Source organism: Strix uralensis, chromosome 7 (genome assembly GCF_047716275.1).
Source record: "Strix uralensis isolate ZFMK-TIS-50842 chromosome 7, bStrUra1, whole genome shotgun sequence".
Lineage (NCBI taxonomy): Eukaryota > Metazoa > Chordata > Aves > Strigiformes > Strigidae > Strix > Strix uralensis.
The window spans coordinates 34,673,256-34,700,392 of record NC_133978.1 but is presented as its reverse complement, the minus strand read 5'-3'; the positions used below and the strand labels follow the sequence as shown (position 1 = coordinate 34,700,392).

The 27,137-nt window shown below is 39.0% G+C and overlaps 1 protein-coding gene across 1 annotated transcript; it reads right to left on the bottom strand.

Annotated features, from left to right (window-relative positions):
- Nucleotides 1–9,505: 9,505 nt before the first annotated feature.
- On the bottom strand, nucleotides 9,506–25,890 carry LOC141945687 (pancreatic lipase-related protein 2-like). The gene is made up of 13 exons (XM_074874065.1): nucleotides 25,833–25,890; nucleotides 25,602–25,652; nucleotides 24,001–24,155; nucleotides 21,587–21,712; nucleotides 20,502–20,636; nucleotides 19,357–19,465; nucleotides 18,118–18,237; nucleotides 17,906–18,028; nucleotides 15,477–15,592; nucleotides 13,806–13,935; nucleotides 12,620–12,731; nucleotides 10,644–10,806; nucleotides 9,506–9,778 (listed from the first exon to the last, which is right to left on the bottom strand). The coding sequence occupies exons 1-13, from the start codon at nucleotides 25,888–25,890 to the stop codon at nucleotides 9,506–9,508; spliced, it is 1,671 nt and encodes a 556-aa protein (XP_074730166.1).
- Nucleotides 25,891–27,137: the final 1,247 nt, after the last annotated feature.

Sequence of the window (27,137 nt, the reverse complement as noted above, 5' to 3'; positions counted from 1 at the left end):
GTGGAGCAAAGATGTCCAGAACATTTTGTAGATTTCCTTCTCCAAACCACCCAACACGAAGTAGTAACCAAGGCAAAGCAGGGCTTACATATGTCCGGTCTGGGTCATAGAGTTTTCTGAGTATCTAGTGACCTCTTAAACTGAATTTGAGACAGCGGATTAGGGCACTAACCTGAAATAATGACTCAGATAAGTGATGCAAATTCTTTTCTTGAGGTGTTTAATATGGGAAGCACTCCAATAAAAGGTTAGTAAGTATGTAAAGTTGTACGTATATTCATTCATCATTGGAGGATGCAATCAGATTTGAGCTCTTAAGGTGTTTAGGTCAGTTGCTTAGAAATGGTGAACAATGTAAAGAAATTGTGAGATAATAGTAAAGGAAACCTATTAAATATCAAGTCCTTGGCTTCCCACTTCAGGACTTTGTGCACTATCTGCTCTGATTTCCTAAATAATAGGGTTCTCACCTTGACCCTACACTGGTATTCATACGTTTAAATTTACAGAGACAATTATGATCACTTAGTTTGACTACAAGCATCATAAAGAAACCAACAAACATGATTCAGTTTTGGGAGGTGGCTGTGCCAATTCTGTGCTAACTAGGGAGCCTTCATCTGACTTGCAGCCACCATCTGGCCACTTGTCTGTCTTTCCAGAAGGACCTTCACTGTTTCTCTTCACGATTAGGTTACTGTTAAATTTAGTCAACTCTAACCCTATTTTCCTCTTGCCATTTCTGAAGTGCAGAATAACCCTTGCTCATGACTAGTTCAATTTTCTCTTTAAATGGGAGTCTACCAAAATGCATCTCGTTTGCCACATTCTTTCATATAACAGCTCTGTAATTCTTCCCCACTTCCATTCTCCCTTTAAATTTGCAGTGCTCCTGATAATGCTTGATTTTATGGCATATTTTATACTCCTTTTTCATTTCAGCTGTTATTTGTGTTCTCATGCATTTTCCCTTTAAAAAAAAAAAAAAGTCCAGATTCCATGTGCAAATACCTTTGTTCTTCCTTTAAAAACATAGGGATGTATTCAGTCTTAAATTACCTTAGCCCCACTGAATCCACCCTGTCTTCCTGGCTGCATTACATTATCACAGCCCAGAAATTCTCATCTCCTACTGGGATTTCCTGGAATTGAAAAGTTTTAAGCCTTGTAGCTGCTGCCAGGGTCTCCTCAGGATGTCTGAGTGCTGCTGTTTGCTTTTCACCTGTTGACTCAGACCATACATTCAGTCTGTATCTTTTTAAGTAGGAGTCCTTACGGTCCTCCAGCCCCAACCAGCAGTTAGTAAGGACACTTGCCCAAAAACCCTACCAAGTTTTCAGCCACTTACCACTCTGAATGCAGAAAGGGTTGCTGCTTTGCAAGCTCCGTTCAGCCAGCTCCCTGTCAAAATCCTGGTTGCTACCGGCTCTTTTCATTTGGAATCAGTCCCACAACGGGGGGTGCGGACCTGCCCACACAGCGTCTAATTATAGGCTTCGTGTGGGTGAGTGAGAACCTTTGTAAGAATGATACTCTTATTGCTGGATATAACAGATGTTACCTTTTCTTGTCTCTCATCATATCTAGCTCATCAAAATTTTCACCTCTTAAAGGTTTTTTATGGGTTTGAAGAAAAGCAAGATGAGGCCATTTTAGCCCTCAGAGGGTTTATGGTATGTAACACTCATAACAGTCCACATGCTTAGCTGAGTTAGTTATTGTAAACTCCTGTTACAGGCAATGGGCTGAGCTGCCTCTGCAGGGAATTTCAGAACAGGAGCTTAATTTTGCTACTCTGTGTCACCTGCTGGAAGTCACCAGCTATCTACTTGTTATCAGTCTGACATTCATCCCCTGTGAAGTAAACCCTTGTACATTTTCTTATAATCAAGCCTGTTTATAATTTTTACATAGAGCAGGCTAGCTTCTTTTAAAAAGGTGAGAGTAAGAAAAATTTGTATTACAACTTAGGGACAATATAGGTGCCTGAGCATTTATGAGCTTTTTTTAGTGAAGTTACTCACTAAAAAAATTTTGACTAATCTATGTCCTTTTAGGCCATGTGGGATTCACAGATTAGGTGTCTCTGTACCAAGATCTCTCATCAGTTGACGTGCTCTGACTATAACTGGCATGTACTGACAATACTGTGGTCGACCTAGAGCAGAGAAGCCATAGCCACTTTAATTCAAAAGTGTGTCAGGAGGAGAAGGATAGGATGATGATAATCATGTAATTCGTCTTTCTCTCTATAATGTCTTCATGACTTGTCCATCATGTAAGTCTCAGGTTCTCTTCTGTGCTCTGGAGGTTGTGGGTCACAACTATGTGACAACCCAGGTCTTTCAGTTTCTGGGCAAGACCTCAAGTCACTACACTGCTATCTACAGGATGGGTGCTGCCATAATCATCTGTTCAGGCAACTGTGTAAGAGCGATTGTCATCTCTATGCAAGCAGTGATTCAAGTGCCTAAGGGCATGAAGTAACTTGGGTTGAATCTGCGGTTCATGTAAGAAGCCAGTTTGTGGTCTTGAGATGTGTGCATTTCCTGAGAGAAGATATAATTTGAGAAATAACACCAAAAATATGGTTCCATATGTTGAGCTGAACATAATGCACTCAGTCTGCTAGCCATTGTAAAAACCAAGTCTAGAGTGTCTGTCATTCCTTGTAGTATGTGGCACCTACATGAATGTTTGGATCTGGGTCTGGTTCTTTTTGGTAAAGTGGTACAATCCAGTGCCATATATGATAATCATTAGAAAGAAATCTCAGAGGAATCTGGAGGAAAGAGTGGCTAGTCAGTGATGGGATCTTATATTTAATTACTGCTTACACTGAAGACACATGTAATTTCAGATAAGACAGAACAGATCTAGCTAGTAAGAAATTATCTACAGTCTAGTCTATGTTCATTGACTGGAAGATAGAAATTTGTCAGCAGTTATGAGACCTGTATCTCCTCAGAATGACGTAGCTCATTAGATAACTCTGTGGAGGATGAGGCTGGGGAGCCACGGAAAAGAGCTAAGGAAAGTCATGTGCCCCATTTGTCAAAATACTGACATGTAAGTTAAATGGAAAGCAACCAGTGAAACTGGTGCCTCTATTAACGATGAAACATCTTCAGAAATTGCTGAACATCTCTTTGTGAAAATCAGACCCCTCTGAAATTCTTTTTAGGGGACCAGGATTGCTGGATACACTCAAATATTTTGGTGTACTTTCCACAGAGTTAGTTCGTTGTGTGTGAGTGGTGAAACAGTGCCACTGAGCCTCCCCCAGCAGTAGTTACAAATTCAAACACAAGTGCACTCTTTCAAGAATTCCTCTGGGGACAAATATACACAAACTGTATTTGGCAAGAATTTAAGTTTATTAACTTATTTAGTTTGCTTTTTGATCTGCTCTGTATGTTGATAAGCAGCAACCTGGCCAGTACGGAGGGACCATATTCATTTTCAACCCAGAGTGTCACTCTTGGTTTGTTTCAGAGGGAATACACAGTGGTGCAGATTAAATTAATGCAGGCCAGTACAACAAGTTGAGTTTAATAGCAAAAAGAATTTCTAGCCCATGTTGTAGGGTTTTGAGATCTAGCTTCTTTTACAAACGGTCAGTTTTTCTGTGTCTGGTTTCATGTCTTAAGAGGAACAGTAGCTTTTTATGGACAGTAAGAAAGGGTTGGCTTTTGCAGTTACTTCTGACAATATGCAAGTGAACAAATTCAGGTGGTTTTACAGACCTGAGAATTATCAAGGGCATAAATGCATTCTGGTAGTAGTCATCTTCACACAGGTAGGAAAAAGAGGATCAAAACGTTCACTGAGAATCATGTTCTCCAAATAGGATCTCAGCACCTGTGTTTCAAGTGCAGTGATATATAAATTACTGAGGCTTTCATAGAAAGATAAGTAAATAATATTGTAAAAGCAACATTTTTCTCAATCATTTTAATTTTAAATTGAAGATGGTTAATGAATTTCTTAGCTTGGATGGAGGTCATCTGGAAGTAGCTTTGCGTATTCCATCCTTTAGAGATTTGCTGATATGTATAGACAAAGACCACTCACCTTCCTGGAGAATCTTACCTTTAGTCTCTGAGTAGCATAGCCATGAATAAAAGACTTTCTTGATATTTCTATTGTCTAATTCCAGTGTGTTCATTCTGGTCAAGTGAAAAAATCTTGTATTCAGTGGAGGCAAAACCATTTTACCTTAGCGTATCCTTTCCAGTACTGCACAACAGCAATAAAAGGAATGTTTTGGAAATGATAAATATTTATGACCTTCTATAATACATGCTGTTAATTAAATCAGTCAAAGCAAGCAAAGATAATGTTAACTTCTGGTTTTGTGAGCTGGAGACTTATGGAGCATAGTATCATTTAGAGGAAATAACACTAGGAGAGAATTTTAAAGTAGATGATGAAAATAACCTAAGACAGAGAGGAATCAGTAGGGACAGTCAGGCTTTTTTTACAAGTAACAGGCAGAATTAAAGGGAAGACAGTGAAGTCCATTGTTCTGAATTTCCTATTAATGGTAGAATATTAAACTTAGTTGAAAGAAGCAGGTGAAATAAAAGGGAATAACTGTAGATTTGCCTTGGAGATTGAAAGACAAATGTAAATCTTGAATGTTTAGATCGATAAAAAGTATGGCTCTGACCAGTGGTTCAGAAGAAAGTTAGCCATCTAGGACTCTGGATGTCTCCTACATTGGGTCCCAAGCTTTCCTAGTGTCAAAAAAAGGAAAAATGACAGGATGACAAGGGAACTGTCACTAATGCCAACCTGTATTTTCACATATTGCTTACGCTTCCGGTGTTGCAAGACACTTGCCCCATCCAACCTCCTGGTAGCTGGGAGGAGAGGTATGTTTTTCTGCAGCACAGCCATGTAGGCGTGCTCTGTTTGTGCGAGGGTTGGTGATGATGCATGTTCTTTCCGGAAGTTTTTAGATCCTTGATAGTTAAAGAACAGACTCCTGGCTCTGTTTTATCTTGGACATATGCCATGAAAATAGATTTGGGCATGCTATCAACTCCTGCTTCCCAATTACGGGAAACAGAATAACTTAAAGCAGCTTGTAGACTATTTGATATTACAAAGTCCCTGATACCATGCTATTACAAAAGACGACTAAGAGAGCCACAGGTTTTAGAGAGCTCGTGTAGATAGATTTGCTGATACGTCAGTGAGCAATTTTTTACCCTCCCAGTGGCAACTGCAACCCCAATCATCTTTGATTTTGGAAGAATAACTCAAATAAATGTTGGGAATGCAGAAAAATATTCATTTTTGCTTCTGTCCCAGGAGCCTGCTAACCATAACTGTTAGAGCCAGGGGTTACGCAGAATACCCTGACTGCATTAAAGTCTCAGCAAAATCACTTTCCAAAGATTTTATTTTACCTTCTATATAACAGACAAAAACTTGAGAATTGGAGCCTTCTGTAGGAAAAATCAGTAATTTGCACTGAAGGAAGAGAGTGGGGGAACTGTAGGTAAATAATTTTGCTATAAAAATATCCAGGAGGAAATGCAAGAGAAGGGAGTGAGGTGATGCCCCTGCAAGAATGATAGCTGGGAAAATAGACTTGCTCTCAGGTGATGTGATCTTACAGGCAGGTGGGTAACTGGTATGACACAACTGTGGGATGAAAAAAATTAAAACCAGGTCTCAAATCTACCAAAAGTACCTTCAGGATGTGTGTACTCGGACATTGAGCCACTGTAATCATTAATTTACTTCTGATATGACAAAGACAAAGGCTTTAACCTAAATTAAATGTAAAGGGAGAAGTCAGAAAAACTTGTCAAAACGCAACTGTGTAGAAAAGAATTAGCTTTTCTTGGGGAAACAGAAGCTTGAAGAGAGAAACAAAAACTGATAAATCATATGGGAACATGTGAAATACAGGTTATCTAGAGAAGAAAAAAAAGCCTGATGTATTTTTACCTGGAGAAAGTTATGGAGTTTCCCATGGAGGAAAGATGCTGGCAAGTGACAGGTCTATAAGATGATATAAACAGAAAGGAGATAGTCTTAAAGGCAGAATGGAGGCACTGGGGAGGCTCTCTGTACAAAAGCCTTGTCAAGCTTCCTCTCTAACAAAGATTAAAGACCAAAAAGACTTGGTAGGCTTATTCCTGCAACTTTGTGGTTCAGTTGCAAGGATTTTATCAATGTATTCTAAGATGTTAGAGTAGCGTGAAAAAATCACAGAAATAAAATAGATAGGATCAAAAGTGGAGGAGAGACAACTGCATAAACTGAACGTTGAGGTCTTTGCCTATTAGTTCTATTTAATTAACTTTAATTATTCTTATGCTTTTGGTTCTGGGCTCACAAATATTTATGAAGGACATGTAGATAGCTGTGCTTCTTGGAATGAAGAGTCTGCTGTGCTATGGAATATTTTATTCCTGTTAATGGAGAACTCTGACAAAAATGGTCCTTGTTTTCTCATTAGCATACCTGCACATATCACTTTATGACAAGTATAAATTTTCTCTTAAAATTATTTTTCTGATGTTACATATAAAGTAAATACGGATCATGTAAGTGGAGTGGAGAGTTAGTATTTTGGATTACTTATTATTGCTGTTCCCTTATCCCTCAAAAGATTTAAGAGGGTTGTTTGTATGTGTTTGTTTTACCTTACCCCATTGCCAAAAGAGTGTCATGAGAGAGAAAAGGGACAGAGGCTGAATGCTTTATAATGGTTTTGTCAGTAATTTACCTTTGGCATAATTTTTGTAGTGAACAAATGCTTAAGGAGTATTAAATTAAATTTGTATTGTAATTCTGAAGCACTCGTAGTGTTGCAGAACATTAAATAATGTAAAAGACTGAATGCAAATCATAGTATGTCCTTAAAAACCCTAGACAAATGAAGCACATTTGATTAAAAAAAAAGCTACCTTTCAAGATGACAGCCAAACATATCAAATGGTGCATCTCACTTGACATTTTAAAGATGCAGCTTAAATTGTTCTAGAAAACTGCCTCACCTTGTTGTGAAGATATGTAAGAATTACCTATTCCAGTCTTTGTCAAAGGCAGATTGTCTTGTGAAATTCAATCCCTTGTGTTTTTTGGGCTAGGTCCATTAATACAAAGTGATAGTATCCAAAGGTTTCATACAAGTAACAATTTTAATTTTTAAATACAGAAAGAAACAGGAGGAAGTATATTTGCTACCAGCAACACACAGCTGCTGTCGATGTTTTTTTCCCACCTTTAGCTAATCAAAGTAAATCTCTCTTGCTCTGTCTATAGATGTATTAGCAAATAAATGCAGTGTTCGTGTTTACCAAAGAATGAAAATTAACTCAAGAAACTGTATATGGCAAAAATGCAAAACAGGATAACACAAGGGAAAGAAATTAATGCAATATTTTTTTTTAGCTGAACTGATTGGGTGATAAAACATATATTTTTAAGTGGTCTAGCTGATGCTGGACCATGTTTATAGAAAAGTCATCAGCCCATATGGGCTGTCATGTTTTGTCAGAATGCTGTTGAAAGCAATAGCCTAAAATTAAACAAAGTGGAAGCTCATATTTATGAAAGCAAGTATACGATTTATTATTCATAAAAATGTCAAATTAATTTTTAGAATTGCAGCAGTGGCACAGCCAAGTATGGAGGCAGGAGGTGATGGACTTTATAGAAGTCTTGAGCTCAACAGGACATTGCTTCCTTCTTGTGAGAAGCAGTGGCCTATGTTGCACTGCTCACACTGCTGTCTTGAGTCATTAAATCCGATGACCCAATCCAGTGCCTGGCCCTGTTGCTCACTTTTTCGTGACCCTGAGGAAAATATTTACCATTTTTTGGCTTCAGTTTCTGACTCTAAGAAAGGGAAAATAAATCTTTTTTCCCTCCCTGAGTCTCCTTTATTTGTGCAACTCTGGGGCAGAAAGCCATGCCTGACTTATGAAGGATGTTAAAGATGGTGTAATTACTAGATACAGATATTTCTCAACTGCATAGAAGTACCTGGGGGGTTGTTTTGTACTTCTCCAGAGGAACGCGGAAGAGGGGAGTCCCTACTTATGCAAGAAGGGGGTCTTGCCTAAGGAGTTTTCCTAAGGGGTAGAGGAGGATGAGTTTCCTGTTCAGTATGGTTTCTGTATCCTACTCCCCATGGGTGGAGATGATAAGGGTACTGAAGCAGTGAGTCTGAGAAAGTAGCAGCTGATTTGTCAACTTTGCTGCAAACCTCCTAAGCAAGCTTCTCTGGCAAACTTCATAGGAGGTGACTGGATTCTGACATCTCAAAAGTATTGCTGCATAATTTGAATCACACCTGTTCATCACTCACCTTTGGCCTTGTGTAACACATCTCATTAACACCTTCTGGTAAACCTCACTGGCAATATTCTGGAATAGCCAGTTGTTAGGATGGGACAGAATTGAGTTGCCCAATGTGATTCACACACAGGATTTCTACAGCTAAATTATAAACCTCACATTAGATTTAAAAATTAGCTCTATGTCTTAGACCACAGTGGGCAATTAAAAACTAAAAGGATTTTTGTGGGTAGCTCGTATTGAAACAGAAACAATCTTAGCTTATTTTGGCTGATGCTGGTAACTCTTAGTAGTCTGTTTTGTTAACCAGTATAATCAAAATGCTTCCAAATCTGAGGGGGCAATGCTATACAGTAATTCAAATAATGCAGCTCAGGCCCAACTTCAGTGACTTCAGAAGAGCAAGGTAGAGGTGGAAACTTCAGCTTCACCAGGTAAAGAGAAAATAGTTACATTGAAGGCTGCCAGAAAATTTAAGATCCTCGATAGTGCAACATAGTTTTGATAAAGAAGATGTCTGTTTCAGGTATGGAGAAAGTGTCCTAGCTCACTCAGCGTTCAGCAGGGCTGAATAGAGAACATCAATGAGCTCTTCCACAAGAAAAAGGCAACAATCAAATATTTTGCCATATATTAAGCTGTCCTGGTTGACACATGGTGAACTTTGACAGTAGAGTTTCTCAAGGTCTACTGTATGACTCCGTACGCAGTCCCAGCTTCTAAGCAGTCTTTTGGATGTGCTGCTAAAATGTTGTTTAAATGCGTTCTTCAGGAAGGAAGGACACGTTAGACAATGCTGTTGAAACTCTGATTATTTTTATATTTAAAATTATTCCTCAGACTCCTGACATAGAAGCAATCACATGCTTCTGAAAGCATACAAGTGCCCTTTTCCTGAACATATAAGTAGGCACTATCAAAGAATTTGGCTGTCTATGCTCCCCCTGTCTTTTTTCTTTTTTTTTTTCCCTCTTCTTTCCTTTTTTCTTTTTTTCTTTTTTTCCCCCTTTTTTCTTTTTTTTTCTTTTTTTTTTTTTTTTTTGTTACTTCTTCTTGGATGCTCCTTCTAAGATAATTTTCAAAGGGAATTGGCTGGGACTTTTTTTCCTATTTTATTATTTCCCCCCTTGACTGTGAAATATAATCACACTGCATGTGGGTGTTATTAGTAAAATACATGTTAACTGTCATTGTAACTGGAATTCACAAAGTGTAGCTCCCCTGTATGGATAAAAGCTGACAAAAATAATAGGGCTTTTGTAGTGGGTGGGGCAAATTTTTCACAATCTGTTGGAGGAGCCTTGTTAATGTTTTGCTGCTGACTGAAGTGTCTTTTTCCAGAAGGTGAGGGTTGCCACAGTGGACAACCACAGCATTCCTCACTGAGCCTCAGCAAAGTGCCAGGGCTTGCCACGTGCTTGGCCGCACGGTTCCACAGCCGCAGAACACAGACCTGACAAGAGAGGAAGAGTTTAAGGAAATATTTTTCAGCACAATGGGACGGTTTTTTAGCAGCAGCCCAAGATAATCAATATAAATCTTATTTTTATTACATGTTAGGTCAAAGTATGAGTTCTAGTAGACTGAGCATAAAGTGTGTGTCATCAAATGATTTTTTTAAAGAATTACTAGTTAGTGACTAATTATTAAATTTCAAGACGTGTTTGCCTTTATGCTCTGACTCTATTAGCATTTTAATTTGGACCAGGAGTGCACTTTTGAAGGGAATCTCTCACTCCATTTTCCCCACTTACTACACTTTGGTTTACATGAGAGAGTGGTGATGGGGCACATCAGCTGGATTCATTTTAGTTAAAACTAAACTGAGAGCTGTGCTCCAGAAGTGTACCTAGTGTACTGCAGATGTCAGCGGGTGCTGGACCTGTGGGATCAGTTTGGAGTCAGCTGAGGTACCCTGCCAAGGCAAGTGTACTGCTGCACTCTGCAGGCCTGTTTCTGATGTGCCGTGCTACGTGCTAATGGAGGTGTAGGCACATGAATCTGTAATTTAGGAGAAAAAGATGTACCTTTTTTACAAGAACAGGGCTACACCCCTGCAGAATTTTGGATTTGATATCTCTATTTCTTGGGGAAGTCTGGCTGAAGTGCTCAGCTGGTGGGAGTAACTGTGGTCAGACAAACACCCAGGTACTGCAGTGAAATTTGGATTAGGCTCTTATTTTCAGTACTTAAACCCTCTTGCTTTAAGTAGCATGATACCATGCTAAAGGTGTTTTGGATATTTTTCTTTTTTCTGTTTGCTGTTTTTTCCTCCTCAGACCCACAGAATGGAACGTGATTAGATTGTATACTCACACATTGCCATTTTCCCCAGATGTTATTGTAACTTCTTCAGCTCCCATGCAACCTCTGTGTACATGACCAGTATGCTTTTTCCAGAGAAACTCAACTTTTGAAATGTTCCCAGAAATTTCTGTGTCAATATAGTTCAAGTATGTGTGGCCTGGTTTGAAAGTTCCTCTGCCAAAAGAAAAGCACATAAGCGATGCTCTGTGTTCTTTACAAATGAGAAAAAAAAAAAAAAAGCTACAGTTTAGGCAGAAGGGGAGATGAGTTGTGGGATGCTATGACAGTTGAAGCTTTGAATACTATCATTATAATTTTACATTTATTACATTATTATTACATTATTTACTTTCAGTAATTACCAATCAGGGTCGTTAGACAAAATTTTAGCTTAGAACATGTTCTTGGAGAATATGTTCCTTGGGGGTCTTGATGCAGATCATCCAGATCTGAGGCTTTCAGCTCAGGCAGTAGGGGATCATGTCTCAGGTGCAGAAACACCAAATTTTGTCCTCTCTGCTGACTAGTCATTCAAGCTATGTAGCAAAGTCTTTTGTAAAGTCTTGGACCTTAGATTTATTTGTACATAAAATATGTCAAAAACTTCTTTGGACAAACATTGTAACAGGGTTAAACTTAGGGAAGATTAAAAAGAAACCACACACACAAATATATATAATGCACTTTTCATTTAACCTTTTTTGTAGGGGGATTAGGAAGGAATATCTCATTGACATTTGGGTTGATTTTTTCCTCCAAATTAGTATTGCAATTTTTTGCCTTAGCTGAAGCTATTGTGGTGGTGCTGAGGGTACCTCATCTCTCCCAACATGATTTATCCTGAATACCTGGAGGAAGTTCTGAAGACTAAATGTCACTTTTTTTTCCACTGGCTGAAGTCTGTGGTGCAGATACCAGCTAGGCAAATCAGTGAAGGCCACAAAGTCTCTGTATTAACCTTATTTGAGAAAGCAGAGGAAACACCATTCCTGCTTATATTGGGAGGTTATCCTGGATCCCACTACAGGCTTTCAGCCTATCAACCCAATGTATAGGCTTGTTGGTACCTAAGGAGGAGATAACTACTCAGAGGGACCTACAGAATTATGCAAATGACTTAGTTGCTTAAATTCCTGTGCCTTTTGGGATGAAAACATTGGATTAGTTAGCCCAGTCTTTGTCAGTATTGCCATGGATATTATTTTAGACGTTAATTTTTGAAAATGAGATCTACCTTCAAATAAGTCCAAGTCAAAAAGTTTTCTCAGTGTTTCTGCTTGCTCTCAACCATGAAGAAAATTGAAAATTATAGTTTACATTCAAGTCTTCTGTGGTATCAGTGTTCGTTATAACAGAATGCACATTACAGTGTGATATTAACAATGAAATTACCTCTAGATGTATTGCTGCAGTAGCATATTTGCAAGCAAATGTACTCCTGGTACAGATCAGTAACAGGGCTATGTTCAAACACAGAGGAGGTTGGTTTTACGATATTTAAACTGTGCTTTTTGACAAGGATCAGTTTATGAGATTTAAATTCCCATTTACTGGAGAAAGCCAGGCTGAGTGGACAGGAATCCCAGCCTCCAGCACAGTTCATAACTGAGCTGCAACATTCTTACTCACGTATTCCCTAGAGGGAATGGTTAAATGACTGTACATCATGCAGCTCTTTGTCTTCTCAAAGAAGATCACCAAATGATGTTTGAATCCAGCAGTAGCCACAGAGCTCTTTGCTCTTGCCCACTTTGCTATGCTAACTGTCATCCTCAGAAAAGAAAATGCAAAGCAAGAGAGACCGACCAGCAAAAAGATTTTGACCACAATCTGTAACATGGGGAACTTCAACCACTTATCAGCTACTTTTATTACCAATGTAAATCACAGATCGCATAAAACAAGATGCAACATGTAAAAATAGCTATGTATAAATTCAATGTGATAACAATTGTAGAGTCATTTTTTCAAGTCATGTTAAACTTACTTGTCAATTGTATATTTTTTCCTGATCCCATTAGTTCCAGTCAGGGCTACATCTATATTTCCCTTTATGGTTTCTGTTGCAGATACTCTGACATGTATCTCTTTTCGCCAGCCTTTGAAAGCAAAATTAAATAGATTATGGTTGTAAGATTTCTTTCCTAAGGGTAAAACTTCTCATACGTTTCAATGTCTTTCAGGGAGAGGAAAGGATTGCACAAATGTGCTTGCAAGTGAACAAATTGTCACTCTTTATTAAGGCAAATGTTAGTTCTGCATGATTCTGGTAGTATTAATTTCCTTGACAGTGGTCTAAATCGCAGATCCAATCTTTGCTGACCTACTGGCTATGCTGAGTATTTAATCTGCCATGGCCAATACTGTACCTTGCTCTTCCACTTGGCCTCACTTTTAATTTTGTAATTTCTTACACTTATGAACAATTTGGGGGGTCTCATGGGTAGCGTGTTAGCTCTCAACTATGAAGTGAGGTCCACTGGACTGCTGTGTTGTTAAAGATACATTAAACAAAACTGGCTGCTCTCCCAGGATGATCCTGATATACAGAGTGTTTAGGGTTTTTCTTATACCTGTTCACAGCCCAACAGCTGTCAGGAGAGCCTGTCATCCCCCATCTATTTCTAAGGCAGAAGCAGGGTCTCAGATGCAATAGCACATATTGAGTTCAAGCAACCAAGTTTGGGAAGTTTTTGTACTGGCTTTAGTTCCCAGTTCTGTGGCTGCTTCTACAATAATCACAATTAAAACTATACTTCTTATTACTCCCTGCCATTTTGACTTGACAAGCTTTGCAAAAATATTCTGAAATGATCCAGTTTTAGAAATTTTTTTCAATAAAAACAATGTAACTTTTTTGATTTGAAATTTTGCACTTTCAGCATAACATCCCCCACACCTTCAGCTTTATAGAATTTTTGAAGCCATCACCTAATTAACAAAATTTTAGCAGGGTTTCTAACTCAGAGGTCAGCATCAGTTAATCTGTTTCTATATTATTTCAGCCTTTCCCAGATAATGCCAGTACTGCATGTTCCTAACACACCTGAAACTCTAGATTTTGTACTGAGTGCCACTTGTTAACTCCAGCAGCTCTCTGTAGAAGTGCAAGGTATTTTTTCACACATAATTCATTGCCACTTTAGAATTCACTACCCAAAATGAGTACTTACGAGCATATGGAGGGGAAGGCCCTGTGTTTAAATAAACTTTTTGCTGTTCTTTTTCAGTTTTATGTAAAAACATATCAGCATAATGACCCATCAGAGGGCATCCTTCCTTTGGGCATGGGAAGCAGTCTCCCTAGGGTAAAATAACAATGTATATTACAAGACATTATCTGTTTTAATCCCACTTCTTAAAAGTATAAGAAATTAGGGTATTTCAGCTATTTCCCAGCTTTTTGAAAATGCACATGCTTCTGAGTTCAGATCATATCTTCAGTATTTATCAGTGTGGTGAAAGAAGGAGCTGAGATGGTCAGTGAGTTTATTTCATCTGGTCAAAAATCAGAGAAAAACAGGTTGAAAATCTGGCCTAATTCCTTACGCTCTTGCAGAGACCATAAGTAAATACCTTAATGCATATTGTGCCTTACTACCTGATCTGCAAAATACAGGTAATATATTCATCTTTTATAGGGTCCATTTGAAAGGTTGTCTGACAATTATTATAGGATGGGTAACCATATTTGCAAGGAGGTGTGGCAGGATATCTCACTCATATGGTAAAGATATTTAATTTTAGGAGTACTGAAACTTGGGGGTCTCACTTTGGAATGTGTTCAGTCAGCTTTTCAGCCTTTATTCCCATGCAGATCCTTAATGAAATTAATCTACCTACATAAATAAAACTTTCAGATCAAGACCCTGACATCCATTAAAAAGAAAAAAAAAAAGATAAGCATGTATATTTTCAGTGAAAGTGATTTAATTGCAGCTGGAAAAAATAGCATTGTTGTATTTAGATATTGGAATTTTGGTATTTGGGAGGTTCTGTAGGAACTGGTATTTGTGGATCTTTGGCTATTTGGGCATTAGATGAATAAAAGGCTAAATGATCAGCATCACTTGCTTATTATGAGAATGAAAAAAATATTTCCCTCACATCACTAAATTGCACAGGCTTGAGGTTTTCAAGTCCTGAATCACATCAGACTTTCAAGTTACATGGCAACATTGCTAAAAACGTTAACAACTTTTCCACAGTATTGTAATCTTTCCTTTTGGGAGTAGATAGAAACAAATTCAGACTTGTCTTACTCCTTGACCAGTCCTCAGTTACATTGCCAGAAATGGTCCACTAAAAGTCCAGTTATATCAGGCATGAAACACCAGGACATTATGCTGCTTTCTTTCTTGTGCCACCTGAGTGTTGTGTGAGCAATGCTGTGCTGTATAAATATCTCCCCTGCCCTATATGCTGTGGATGTTTATTGTTTATACAAATGTTTAAACATTTCTGAAATTCAGAGACTGTCCTCTTGATGATGGGTTCCACCAGGTTTAGATGGACTTCCTTCAACCAGAGTGTCCCTTACAGCTGACCTACGCAAAAGGTGAACCCAGCCACAGCCTTTCACTGCCCTCTTACTCAGCTCTTCATCTCTCCCTCTGTAACTGTTTTGGGTGTTGATATTTACTGCCTTATTTTCTTCTAGATCTTTTTTTTTTGAGTTTGCTGCTTTTACATTTTGCTTGGTTTTTGGGTATGGTCTGGATGAAGGTAGTTGGTAGGTCTGCATAGCCTCCCCTGTATCCCATGATCCAGAGCGTAGAAGTTGTCCCAGAAAAGGGGAAGGGCAGGGCTATAACTGCTCACATAAATATGTACATGATACTTACCAATATGAAAGCTCGGTATGTTTCACACTGATATCCAACAAATCCGTTTGGAGTGATAATACTCTCAGCATAATACCGGAGACTTCTTTTATGTCCACATCCAATAGATCTATATTCTGGGAAAAAGCCCAGGTTCAAAAAAGATAAAAGCTGTATGTTAACATAAAGTCTGTGCCAAAGCAACACTTGTGGGTCTTTTTTCCTCAAGGTATTTGTGCATATAGTGATGTCTCACATTAAAAAATAGTGATAACTAAAAGACATTTACAGTAAAAAGTTTACTTATGACTATATATATTTTTTCGATGGGGAAGAGCTAGGTTCTAATCTGGGTGTCCCTGTGCTCATGCTGGAGTTAACAGAGGTGGAGATGCACCAAGGCAGACCTTGTGCAGCCTCCCATCCTGCTATGTGTACTTAACTGATTTTACTTTAGCCTGACAACCCAGGAGGATTTAGGAAAATTTCCCTTTGATATTTCAAAGACTGGAATAATTCATAGCTACAGTGTTTGTAAAGCATATAGTAGTTACTATGAAGTAATTTTCATTTGCTTACCATTATCACAACATGGTATTTAGTAAAACCATAGTTTCCACTCATTTCTAGATTTAAAGGTAATTGTAGTAATTATTTTAACTTCAGTGGCTTTCAGTATTTTTAAGCCCTAGAAAATCTGTGGTCATTTGACAGTGGTGATTCTATGAAATGATCTGGAAAGCAAGCTGTTTGGCAGTGTGTCCTTGATTTTGGCAGAATTATTTGAAACAAGTACATTTTCCCATCAGAGTAAAATTTATAAGCAGTCAGTGCAGGAAGGAAGAAAGTGCTATTTGGGTTATATTTACAGGTCCCTTGTAATAAGTATTCTCTTCATTGGCTCTGAAGTCTTCCCTTTATCAAAGCACAATATACTAAAATTAGGTTGTATAAAAACAGGCTCTACCCTGATTCAGTGTGTGTGTGGGGACTCACCTAATCACAGGGTGAAGTCTTGGAGGCACTGAAGTAATTGCAAGCTGGCACAGTTTACAGTGAAATCAGAATTTCACCTACTGTCAATATTATGCATCTTAAAGACAGACCTGTTGGTATTGGCCAGTTGACACACATTGTTCTTTACATAAGGAAAGAAAAAAACACACCAAAATCCCTCTGAAAAATACTTTTGACTGTTTTTCTTGAAAACAATCTGCATCATCAAAGCTTCCTGAGTATGTTTTCTTTATAGTTCTTTTCTTAAATCTAATTCAGAAGGGTCTGTGCTTTTAACTTTAAAACCCTCAGCTCTTAACGGTTGGCTTACTTTGTGCTAGTGCCAAATTCACTTAACATCTATACAATGGGAACATAATACTCCTCTCCCTACTGCATCAAAAGCTGTAGAAAGAGTTACTAAATAACATTTCTAAAGCACTACATAAATGTAAATATTATCAAACAGAAGAGATATGCACAAAGTAAGGTTTAACCACAAGGCAGGAGTTAAGGCTGTCTCTATTTTTAGAAGCTGCATGAACAACCAACTCCATCTGCTTGTGTTCAATAGAGCTGAGCTTCTCCTTCACCACAAAAAATTGCAAACAGCCTTGTGAAATGTCTCTGGAAAATATTTTATTTTTTTTGCTGAAAATGCAGACATTCTTATGCAGTCTGATTAGAAAGTGTTCTGGTTCCAAGTGACTTTGTGCACAGCCATCTTTCAGTCCTTTTTGTTACTAAGTTCTCCAAACCAGTTCTAAGACAGAGTGTTTTTGAAAGCCAATTACTTAACTAGTGGTAGGGATTTCAAAACATTTAGCTGTGAATAACACATGTTCTCATTTCTGTAGGTTAGGATCAGAAGACAGGATTTTGGGGACCTATTGTGCTGGATCCCAGGGTAATTCTGATTAACTGCCCAGCTTTCTTTGAAGAACATGAACTGTCAATGGAGCAGTCATTTTATCACCTTCTATATTTTTAACCTTGTGCTGTTCCCTTTGAAGGCACTAAAGCTGTTAATGGTGTGGATGAGTATGTCTAACCCCAGTAATATTGGGACTGATGTCTTTCTAGGAAGAAGGGAAGCTCGGATTTTAAAATATTCATTTTTGGATTATCCTTGAATGAAATTTTACCAGTCCTTCATGTGTGGAATTCCCTGAGGTCAGTCTGTCAGCACAGTGGCAGGCTCTTATAAAGGTTGTGATGAACAAGTCTGTGTGCTTTAACTGAAGTTTCCACCTGGAATTTGCCTTGGTTAGTATAAAAGAAAATTGGAAGGTATTTCACAGGCAGCTTTAAATCTTCTGGTTTTGAGCATTCTCTCCCTACTCCAAATCTGAGCTATATAAATAATATATACATTCAAAAGGCTTTACCTTAGCCTAGCCTTTATTTCTAACTGTAGCTTATAGCGAGATATTACTTCTTGAAAATACATGTACCTCTCATAAGGTCATTGATATTCCGAGTTGCAGGAGGTAGACGAAGCTGCTTGCATCCTGGCATCTTCTTCCCACCATTTGGGTAAAAATCCAGGTGGCCACAAGTCTGAAGAATTCCTGGAGCTGAAACGCACAATGAATCAAGGCTGATCACTCCCAGGTACACTGAGGCCAACCTCTGTGTTGGTGTCATCCTTTGTGTGAAAACTTACCAAAGTCAAAGAAAAGATGACCAGCGTGAGTATGAATTATATCAACAAATTTTGCATCTGAAGGATCCAGCCTAACCGTTGTGGGAGTATACTGGAAAAGGGGCCCAGCTGGATCCAAACCTAAATAAATGGAGATATGTCTGATTAAGTAATTAATACTTATATGTATGTCATCACATACAGTGTGTGTACGTTTTATGTCATTACATTTCTGCCTTTACTCCATATGTAAAAATCCATTTGTGGTCCACAGCCAGAAAAACAAGCAGGGTTTTAGTAGAAAGGTGACTGGAGGCACTGCAGCACAGTAAAAAGCTTGGCTTACTTTTGGGGAACAATGTTATAGGAAGAGGTTTGGGGGTTTTTTGCATGTTAGTGAAAAATGTGAAATCTTGATATGTTACCCTGAGCATGTAGATCTATGTTTATCTCCAAAACAGCTTGCTTGAAAATGTTACCCCTTCACTTCAGTGTCAGTGAGCTCTCTTTGAGGCTAAAGCAACACAGTTCTGATCCCAGTTTCCCTGACTTGCTAATGTGACTGCTCACTGCATACACAGCTTAGACAAAGCAATGTCCATGCAGAGAAAAGAACTGACTGGGGGAGAAAGGAAAGCAGCAAACAGAGAGCCTTTAAAAAAAGTGATGTGTGAGTGTGTCATGACACTCCATCTCTTCGTAGCTATGCGACTAACAGCTTTCTTCCTTTTCAGGGTGTCCATGGCTATTTACTGTCTCATCCTGACATACTAGATCTAGGGTTTTTAATTTTTCATTTCAGATTTTTAATCTTTTGTACCGTTGAAAAGTCATGCTAGAGTGGGCTTTTAAAACCAAATATGATAATGACTTGCTAGTCTTTAACTAGTCTAGTATTCCACATGTAATACAGTATTTTGTTCCTGCTCTTTTTTATCTTTAAAAATCCTAACCAAGTGCTCCCTGGGACTTGTGACCTGTAAAAAGTGATCTCTATTTAGCCACAGTTGGGACAATTAAGCCCTTCTGATCTGTTGCAGTTGAGCCTTTCTCAGAGCTGTGAACGTTGACATGTGATATGCGTGGCATGTGATAGGACATGGCTTTGTTCGTATGCTGTCATGCTAGCTGTATACTGTTAATTATGACAAACCAGCACATTGCAGTCTGTATTGTGTGTTTATAAGGCAGCAGTGATTCTTCAGTTCTCTTAAATTGCATGAAAATATAAAGCTTCATCAGTTGAAATAGCTTTAGTACCTGTTATTCTTCCAATGCCAGGTTTCCTTCTCCCTGCCTCCCCTGCGGCATGTGCTCCAAGACTATGGCCAATGAAATGAACATTGGCAGGAGAGTAGCCATAGTCTTTCTGAGAAGATGTATGGAAAGGAAAAAGGAAGTGTGTTAAGCGGGGGATACAAGCCTGTGGCACTTCATCATGGCCCCTCTGCTGCGCTGGGACATGGCCAGGCCAGCGGGCGATGGAGGGGAGTGTCTTGGGTGGGAAGTTACTGTTGTGGGTGCTGGGACCTTTACCTAAAGAGAAGCAGTTCCCAGCTCATCCCATCCCCTCTTATATCACACCTCTGGAAGGGAGTAAACTCTGTCAGGAATTCGTCCTTGTGATAGAAAAGAAGGGAAAGGGAATTTCTGCACATAGCTCCCCTACATTTGCACTCATTGCTTATCCAAGAGGCAAATGACCCCACTGCCTCACCCCTGAACCAGTCTCTCCAGTGAGGATAGCGGTCTGTAGTCTAGTCTGGACTAGATGATCTTCAAGGTCTTTTCCAACCTAGATGATTCTGTGATTCTGTAGTGGAAGAGTTTTCAGTGCCTTTGCCTGTGGCATGTCCTCTGTGTGAATCAAGCGACCGTCCTGCTACGGAGATGCTCCACCATGTGGGTCCTGCAGGACGGGGAGGGCCATGCCAGGAACGCTGCTGGTGTGTCAGGCTCAGCTGAGCTTCTGCATGGGAGGCCTGACATTGGTGGCTGCAGCAGAGTCACTTCTCTGTGCTGCGATTTAGTTCTTGCAAGAGGCAGTGTGTATGACCCACAGAGAGATGATTTAACCATATTGATCCTCTATTACCCCTCTTCACCCTGCCAGTTTTTCTAGACAGTCTCCCATTTAATGTCTTATCCAGTAAAAAACCCATCATGAGCAAAACTTTCAGAAACTATGACTTGTAAGCCTTTAGGTACATGCTTTTCTGTGGTCTGACACTAAAGTAGGAATTTTCATTTGTGCAGGATTAGAGAATTTTAATGACATATTCAGCTGCATTATTGAGTACCTCTGTACTTCCTGACTCTATTGCAACAAACCTAAAGTTGCCACCGTAAACACGGCCTTTACCATACAGGCTATGCACTGGCTTTCATGTTCCAGATACTTTTACCTCAAGAAGGTTCAGCAGATATACCAGCTCAGCCCCCACAATGCGGACGTTGTTAACTGCGTCGGTGTACAGACCACTAGAGCCACCTCTCCAGTCAGTCAAAATGCAGTTCACGTCTTCAGTGCGAAACATGAACTGGTGGAAAACATGAAAACAGGAGATCAGAAGCTAACAGGCATGAATTACAATTGTAGCAGGCTATATACAAACAATATTTTGTTTTGCTATAACCAGGGACTGTTTATGTGACTGGTAAAGACACATCTTCAGTATATTAATTCCTACAATACTGAGGAATCAACACAAGGAGGCAGAGTGGAGGCAGTGATTTGAACACTGTATAAAGACACACAGCATCTTGCTTCAGTTCTGTTTTCCATTCCAGATGCCTCGGTTGGCTTTAAGGTATCAATTTCTCTTAATGACAGTACCCCAGTTAGAAAAAGGGAATAATATGACTTCTTTTTTATTGTCCAAGCTTTATTCTTCAAAATGTATATGCTTGGATCTTCTAAAAGGATTCACAAATTTGTGTTCATGTGCTGGAAATTTTCAGCCCCAAAGTTCATATGTTTTAACCAAAATATTCTATTCATACACTTCTGCAATTAAACATTCTTATTTTTAATTCTGAAACTATTTCATTTTTGAAATGTACCTAAATAACATGAAAACGATCTGTTGAACAAAGCATTTTGTTTTTATTAGATCAAATGCCTCCCTCAAACCAAAATGTTTATTTTGACCTTTTGCTGAGGTGAGAAAAGTGACTTTTTTTCCCCTTTATCATTGGCAAGGAATTGAAAAATCAATTAATTATAGGTTTCCCTGTGGAGGTGAATGCAGCAAAAGGGCATTTAGCAGAAGGCTGAAGTGCACTATACTCGTAGCTAGGAACAAGAGGGTGATCATGTGGAACTGAGCTTCATTCTGAGGTTTTTTTTCCCCTCATATATTCCCTGAATTAATAAGAGACTAGAGGTGTAAATTTTATGTGTGAATTTTAAGTCCGTTAATAGGGTGATGTGGATATTTGTACATTCAAATACAAGTAAAATGACTGTCAGAAAAAAATAATACCTTACCCTACATATATTTGTTATCCAGAGGAGGTCTGCTCCAGCAAGATGGCCATGTATGATGAAGCGAGTTTTCCTGTGTGTTCGGAAATTTGAAGCTTTGATAGTTGAAGGATTTATAGCAGAAATTTTCTGTGTCAGAAAAAAACAACAAACAACACAACAAGGATGTGACTGCTCCATCCCATACAGTGTACATTTTGATACAGGGCAGAGTACCCCAATGGTTAAGGCATAGTTGTGGACTCTGAAGAGATGGGTCGTGTTCCTCACTTGTAAACTGCCTTGCTGGGGGATAGCAATTAATTGCTTCAACAAATGATTCACTTCCTCTAGTTAAATGAACTAATGATACTGGCATCCTTTGCACAATGCTTTGAGATATACTGGTACAACATGTCATGTGAATACAAGATTTTATCAAACTTGGCCATAGAAATACAAAGATAGCATCTTCTGCAAGGTATTATGTGGCTGACTTTGAATCTATGTCTATTTTTCTTTCTATTTGCTTTCACTAAGCTGATTTGTATTTTATGAGAAAGCCCACCAGGCTTACAATGTTGGAGGCTGTAGGTATTTTTGGGTTTCTTGATAAGGAAGGCATTCTTTTCTTTTAAACAATACCGGGTCGTTTTAGAACTTGGCTCTTATTTTTTGTTATGGTTTCATAAGCTTGAAAGGGGATGTTGTGCACTAATTAGCACACATCTCACCTCCAGTGAAAGACTGATTTACCAAAAGTTAAAACCTAATAGGCCCCCTCAGCTAGAGATGTTGGACTTATTCTGAGGTGACTCAAACAGGAGGAATCATTAAACACCTCTACTGTTTGTGAGTACTATTTATATAAAAAAAAAACCCCAACTATGAAGCCTTTTTTCATGTAATGTAAGCCAACAACAGCAATAAATACTATATTCCTCCCCCCCCCCCCCCCCCCCCTTTGCTTCATTTTTCTTGCTCTTTGTACAAGTATAATTCACACTCTCTGATAGTCATTTCTCTTCTTTCACCAGACTAGTCCATAGCTCCACAAAACACTTTCATGCTATGGACGAGCCCAGCTCAGGCACCTCCCAACACCTCCAGTATCCTGTTGTGAGCTTTTCCCAGTACTTGCTGATCTTCAGAGGAAAGGGCTGACACACTGCTAGCATCTTTCAGTACATTCCCATTTGATCCATCCTAAACAGTCCTGCAGGCTCCTTTTATCTACTTCCATTTGTTACTCTGTCACAGTCCAGAGCTTCCTCTCACTGCTGCTAGTTTGCAGATATAGATAACCTCACCTTTTTACTTTTTTTTTCTTCCATACAGCTCCAGAGTATGCTGTCTCTATGCTTCTCTACCTGATGTGTATTCAGGAGGGATAACTTTGTTCAGCTCTCTGTAACAGAAAGCTCCAAGCCTTTTTCTTTACTCTTTAGTCTCCATTTTCCCTCAGTCCCAGTCTTTCACAAAATGTTTAATACTTGTTTATTTTCTTTATCCATCCCCATTTAATTCTCTTCTTGACTGTTTCCTTCTTTTTCCACATATGATTTCATTCTCCCCATTTTTTCTTTAGTCTCCCGTTTCCTTTGCTAAGCTTTCCTTTAATTTTTCATCCTATTTTCCTTCCTGTCTCTGGTGAACATGGATACTTTATCTTCCGATCTTCACTCTTAACTATCTACCTGCTCTTAGGGCTCAGTGTTGGCCACCACATAAGCAAAGCCTCTGAGATCAGTTATATGTAGTTCAGAGGTCCTAGTAATCAAGTGTATGAACTACATCCTCGAGTCGTGTGTATGGGCCTGAAATATGTTTTCAATCTGGAGACACATAGGAGTCAAAATTGAACTTTCCTTTTGTACTGCCTTCCCTACCTCTGGTTTTATAATACTACACCTGAACTGAATTTGGGCCATTAGCTTACTGTAGAGAAGCATATAAAATATATCCAAAATGTCTCAGATGACTTGTGTTAGAAAGCTGGGATTAACATGTTGTAAATATACCTGGCTCTTCAGAGAGCTAAAATGAGGAAAAAGAAAAAAACATGGACGAAAATTATGATGGACTGTTTGTGTGTAATATAGAATTGGGGCTTCTCCTGGGACACTTATGAACAAAAATATGGGAGAAAAGAAACTGTCCATATAATTTGTTGAATGTGTTGTTTACTATCAGTGTTCAGAATCACAGAATCGTCTAGGTTGGAAAAGACCTTGAAGATCATCCAGTCCAATCATTAACCTATCAATGTCAGTTCCCAACTACACCATATCCCTCAGCGCTATGTCAACCCAACTGTTAAACCCCTCCAGGGATGGGGACTCCACCACTGTCCTGGGCAGCCCATTCCAATGCCTAACAACCTGTTCTGTAAAGAAATGCTTCTTAATAGCCAGTCTAAAAACATAGCAGTTTCTTACTTGATATTTTATGATGTTGTCTCTAGTGTAAAGAAGGAAATTGGTATTCACGTCTTCTGGAGAGCTGGGCAAGCCTGCCAGTTGTCTCCCTGGGATCCCAGACCAAGGGGGGTTATCTGTAAAGCATCCAAGCCTTTTGTAGCAAACTTCCCTTCCTGGGGTACACAAAGAAAAATGTGAATGTTCTGGGAACATAGCAGGTTAGGCTGCACCTACAAGAAGCTGGCAGGATAGTGTTTATACCAGGGAAAGAGAAAATGGCTGATCCAGGTTAGAACGGCACTTGTGTTCATTAAGGTGCTCAGTTGTGCTCTTGTGCCTTGTGCATGTAGCAGGGACTTGAACTTCAAGACTGATTCCTGATGCAAACATAGTGTAGAGCCCAGCTTGATGAACTCGGGAGAATCAGGATGTGTTTGTTCAAACATATTGTTAACACAGCTGTCAGAAAAAGACAATAAAATCTTCATCTGGATTCAGAGAACAAATGAGTTTTTGCTGACAGCGCAGAGCAGTCCTTCAAATTAATCCTAATGCTCCAGGGATTATCTAAATTTTTATTTCTTGTGCAACAATTCGTGAAGGAGTAAAAAGAAACCAGAACATTAACATAGATAACCTCCGGTTGCTCCACAATGTACATTAAATATCTCCCTTATTTTTTTATCACCATAAGATTTTAGTGGAAGCAATAAAATGGCATTTAAGTGGAAGCCTAGAGCAAAGCACAGCCTCTGGATGTGTAGTCTGTGCCTGAAGAACTAGAGTTTCCCAATTTCTATTGTGGCTTTAATACAGTAATGATGCAAATATGACATATGGGTGTTACCATTAAATGTTATCCTTACCCACTATTACAGTACAACAGTTGTGAAATCCCAAATAATTTTTATTGCTCTTAAAAAGATACTGAGAACAATGAGAAATTATTGTTACCGAGGATAGGTGACAGATTCATACTACATCAGACTGTGATTCTATTCATTACTCTTTATGAAATGCAGGGGTAGAGTGATAGGTACTGGAAATACATTTAGAGGAAGAGAAGATTGAATTGTGGAGCTGCAGCTAGAGACTCCACAAGTGACCCAGTTGTTTCCACAGGGGTCTTTGCTCTGATGCCAGTGAATTTTTGGACTGTGTCTTTTTGTTTCTTTCTGCTCTTTCTGTGTGTCTGTGCCTGTTGAACTATTCTTTCCTATCAGTAAAGAGGTGTTTTGGACGAGGACTATTTTCTTGTTCTCTGCATAGCATGGTGAATAGTAAGTGCCTTGGCTGGCATTACAAGTGTTGTAGCTACCATAAATGATGGTGTGGTTGAGGGTGGGTAAAGGAAACTATTCTGGAAGAATTTTAGTACTAATTCATCTATAAAAATACCTTTCTAATTCCCATTCTGTCTGCTAGTTTCAAAAAGCTTTACAGAATTAAAAAGTAATAGGTTAAGTGTGGGAAAGACATGACATAACTCAGTGCTTCTAATGAAGAAGTATGTTAAATCTGTTCCAAAGGACATCGTTTTTCTAAAATACAGATATTCTGGTATAAGCTGTACACAACAATTTTTACTGTCTATAGACTTTAACAGCTATGTGTCTTACCTCTGGCTGCACCAAGAAGAAGAAGAGTAGTGATCCATACTGCAAACATCTAAAGCAAATAAGAACACAATTCAAATATAAATCAAAATATAATCTGGAATTCACCTAAGGGTTTCTTTAACACATTAAAAAAAAGTCATAGTGGGCATAGGAGTACTTCAGGCATTTAATGAGTTGGATCCAAAAGAATCAACACTTCCTTAAAGATAGCAAGGTTTTGGGAAAATATCTTTGGGATTCTTTCTTTTTGCCATGGAGATTTTGCATATGCAGGATATCCTTTAGGCATCTCTTAATGATTGTCTTCCTGACCTTGACAAATCGAAGCTTTTTTTTTTTTTTTTCTTTAGAGCTGCAATTTATGGGCAAGCAAATAAAATTCTTAAAGGATTTGCATCAACATATTTTTATAGAGTGAAATTTCTTCTAGCATTTAATAGTAAAGTTTTACACATATAACTGCTATTCAGTGACTATTTAAAAGAACACAGGAACAAACTTAATTTGTGATTCTAAATCATATAGATAGTTTTGAAAACTCATTTTGAGCATTGCTGTCAGCCATGTATGCTTATCAGCCCTGACCTGCTTGATCACTTAATCACCAGCTGATAGGTAAGCGTCGGAGTAAATGGAACCAGTCATTTACTCTGAGGTGAAGTAGGGAAAGCGTTTTAAGTGTAGTCTCACTACTACTAGTAGTAACTTATTTTCAAAGGAAAGATCATTCTTAGAAAACTCTAACATCAGGCCCTGGTCCTCCAATGAGTCCTTCACAGGTAGAGCCTTGCATCCGCTTCCTGACCTTGCACCCCCAGTCCCCTGAAGTCCATAATACACTGTTAGGAGGAAAGAGTTCATCTCTGCAAAACCCACTGCAGGTTCAAGCATGTCCTGCTTCCATCTCCTCTCCTCCAGCCACTCACCAAATACCCCACGCCTTATCACAAAGCACTTTATTTCAGTTCATCAGATATTTTTTGCTCCAATGTACCCCATTTTACCTTGGCAAAGCTCAGAGCAAGTTCTTGCATCCACCTCTCAGTTGATTACGGCAAGCCTTGCAGAAGCCCTCTGAGGAGCCTGGAATGAAGCAGGACAGCACTGTGCCTGCCCTCCGAGGGCATGCAGCAGAAGGACGCTCACCTCACCGCTGCTCCACAACGTTTGTGTTCCCAGCTGCATCTGTGACTTTGTTGGCTAGTGCTGAAAGAGATCTCCTTGTGTCAGGCACGCTTCATCTGAGATAACATGAACCAGGTCAGACTAGTTGCTGCATGACTCCACCTGTTTTATGCAAAGTTTCAAATAGGGTGTTATTGTCATTCACTGGTAATTATTTTTAAAGCTAAAAAGTGCTGGGAAGTGTGATGTAAACACTGAACAAACACACGGCCTTTCAGGATCAGGAACAAGGCTCTTGCTATTGGCTGGGCTGCTTGTCTCTGTGTGATGCTGAGTTGGGATTCAAGTGACTTAACATCACACCAGAAGGCAGTATCAGAGCCCCAGTCTCTTGGGTCCTCCTCTAGAGTT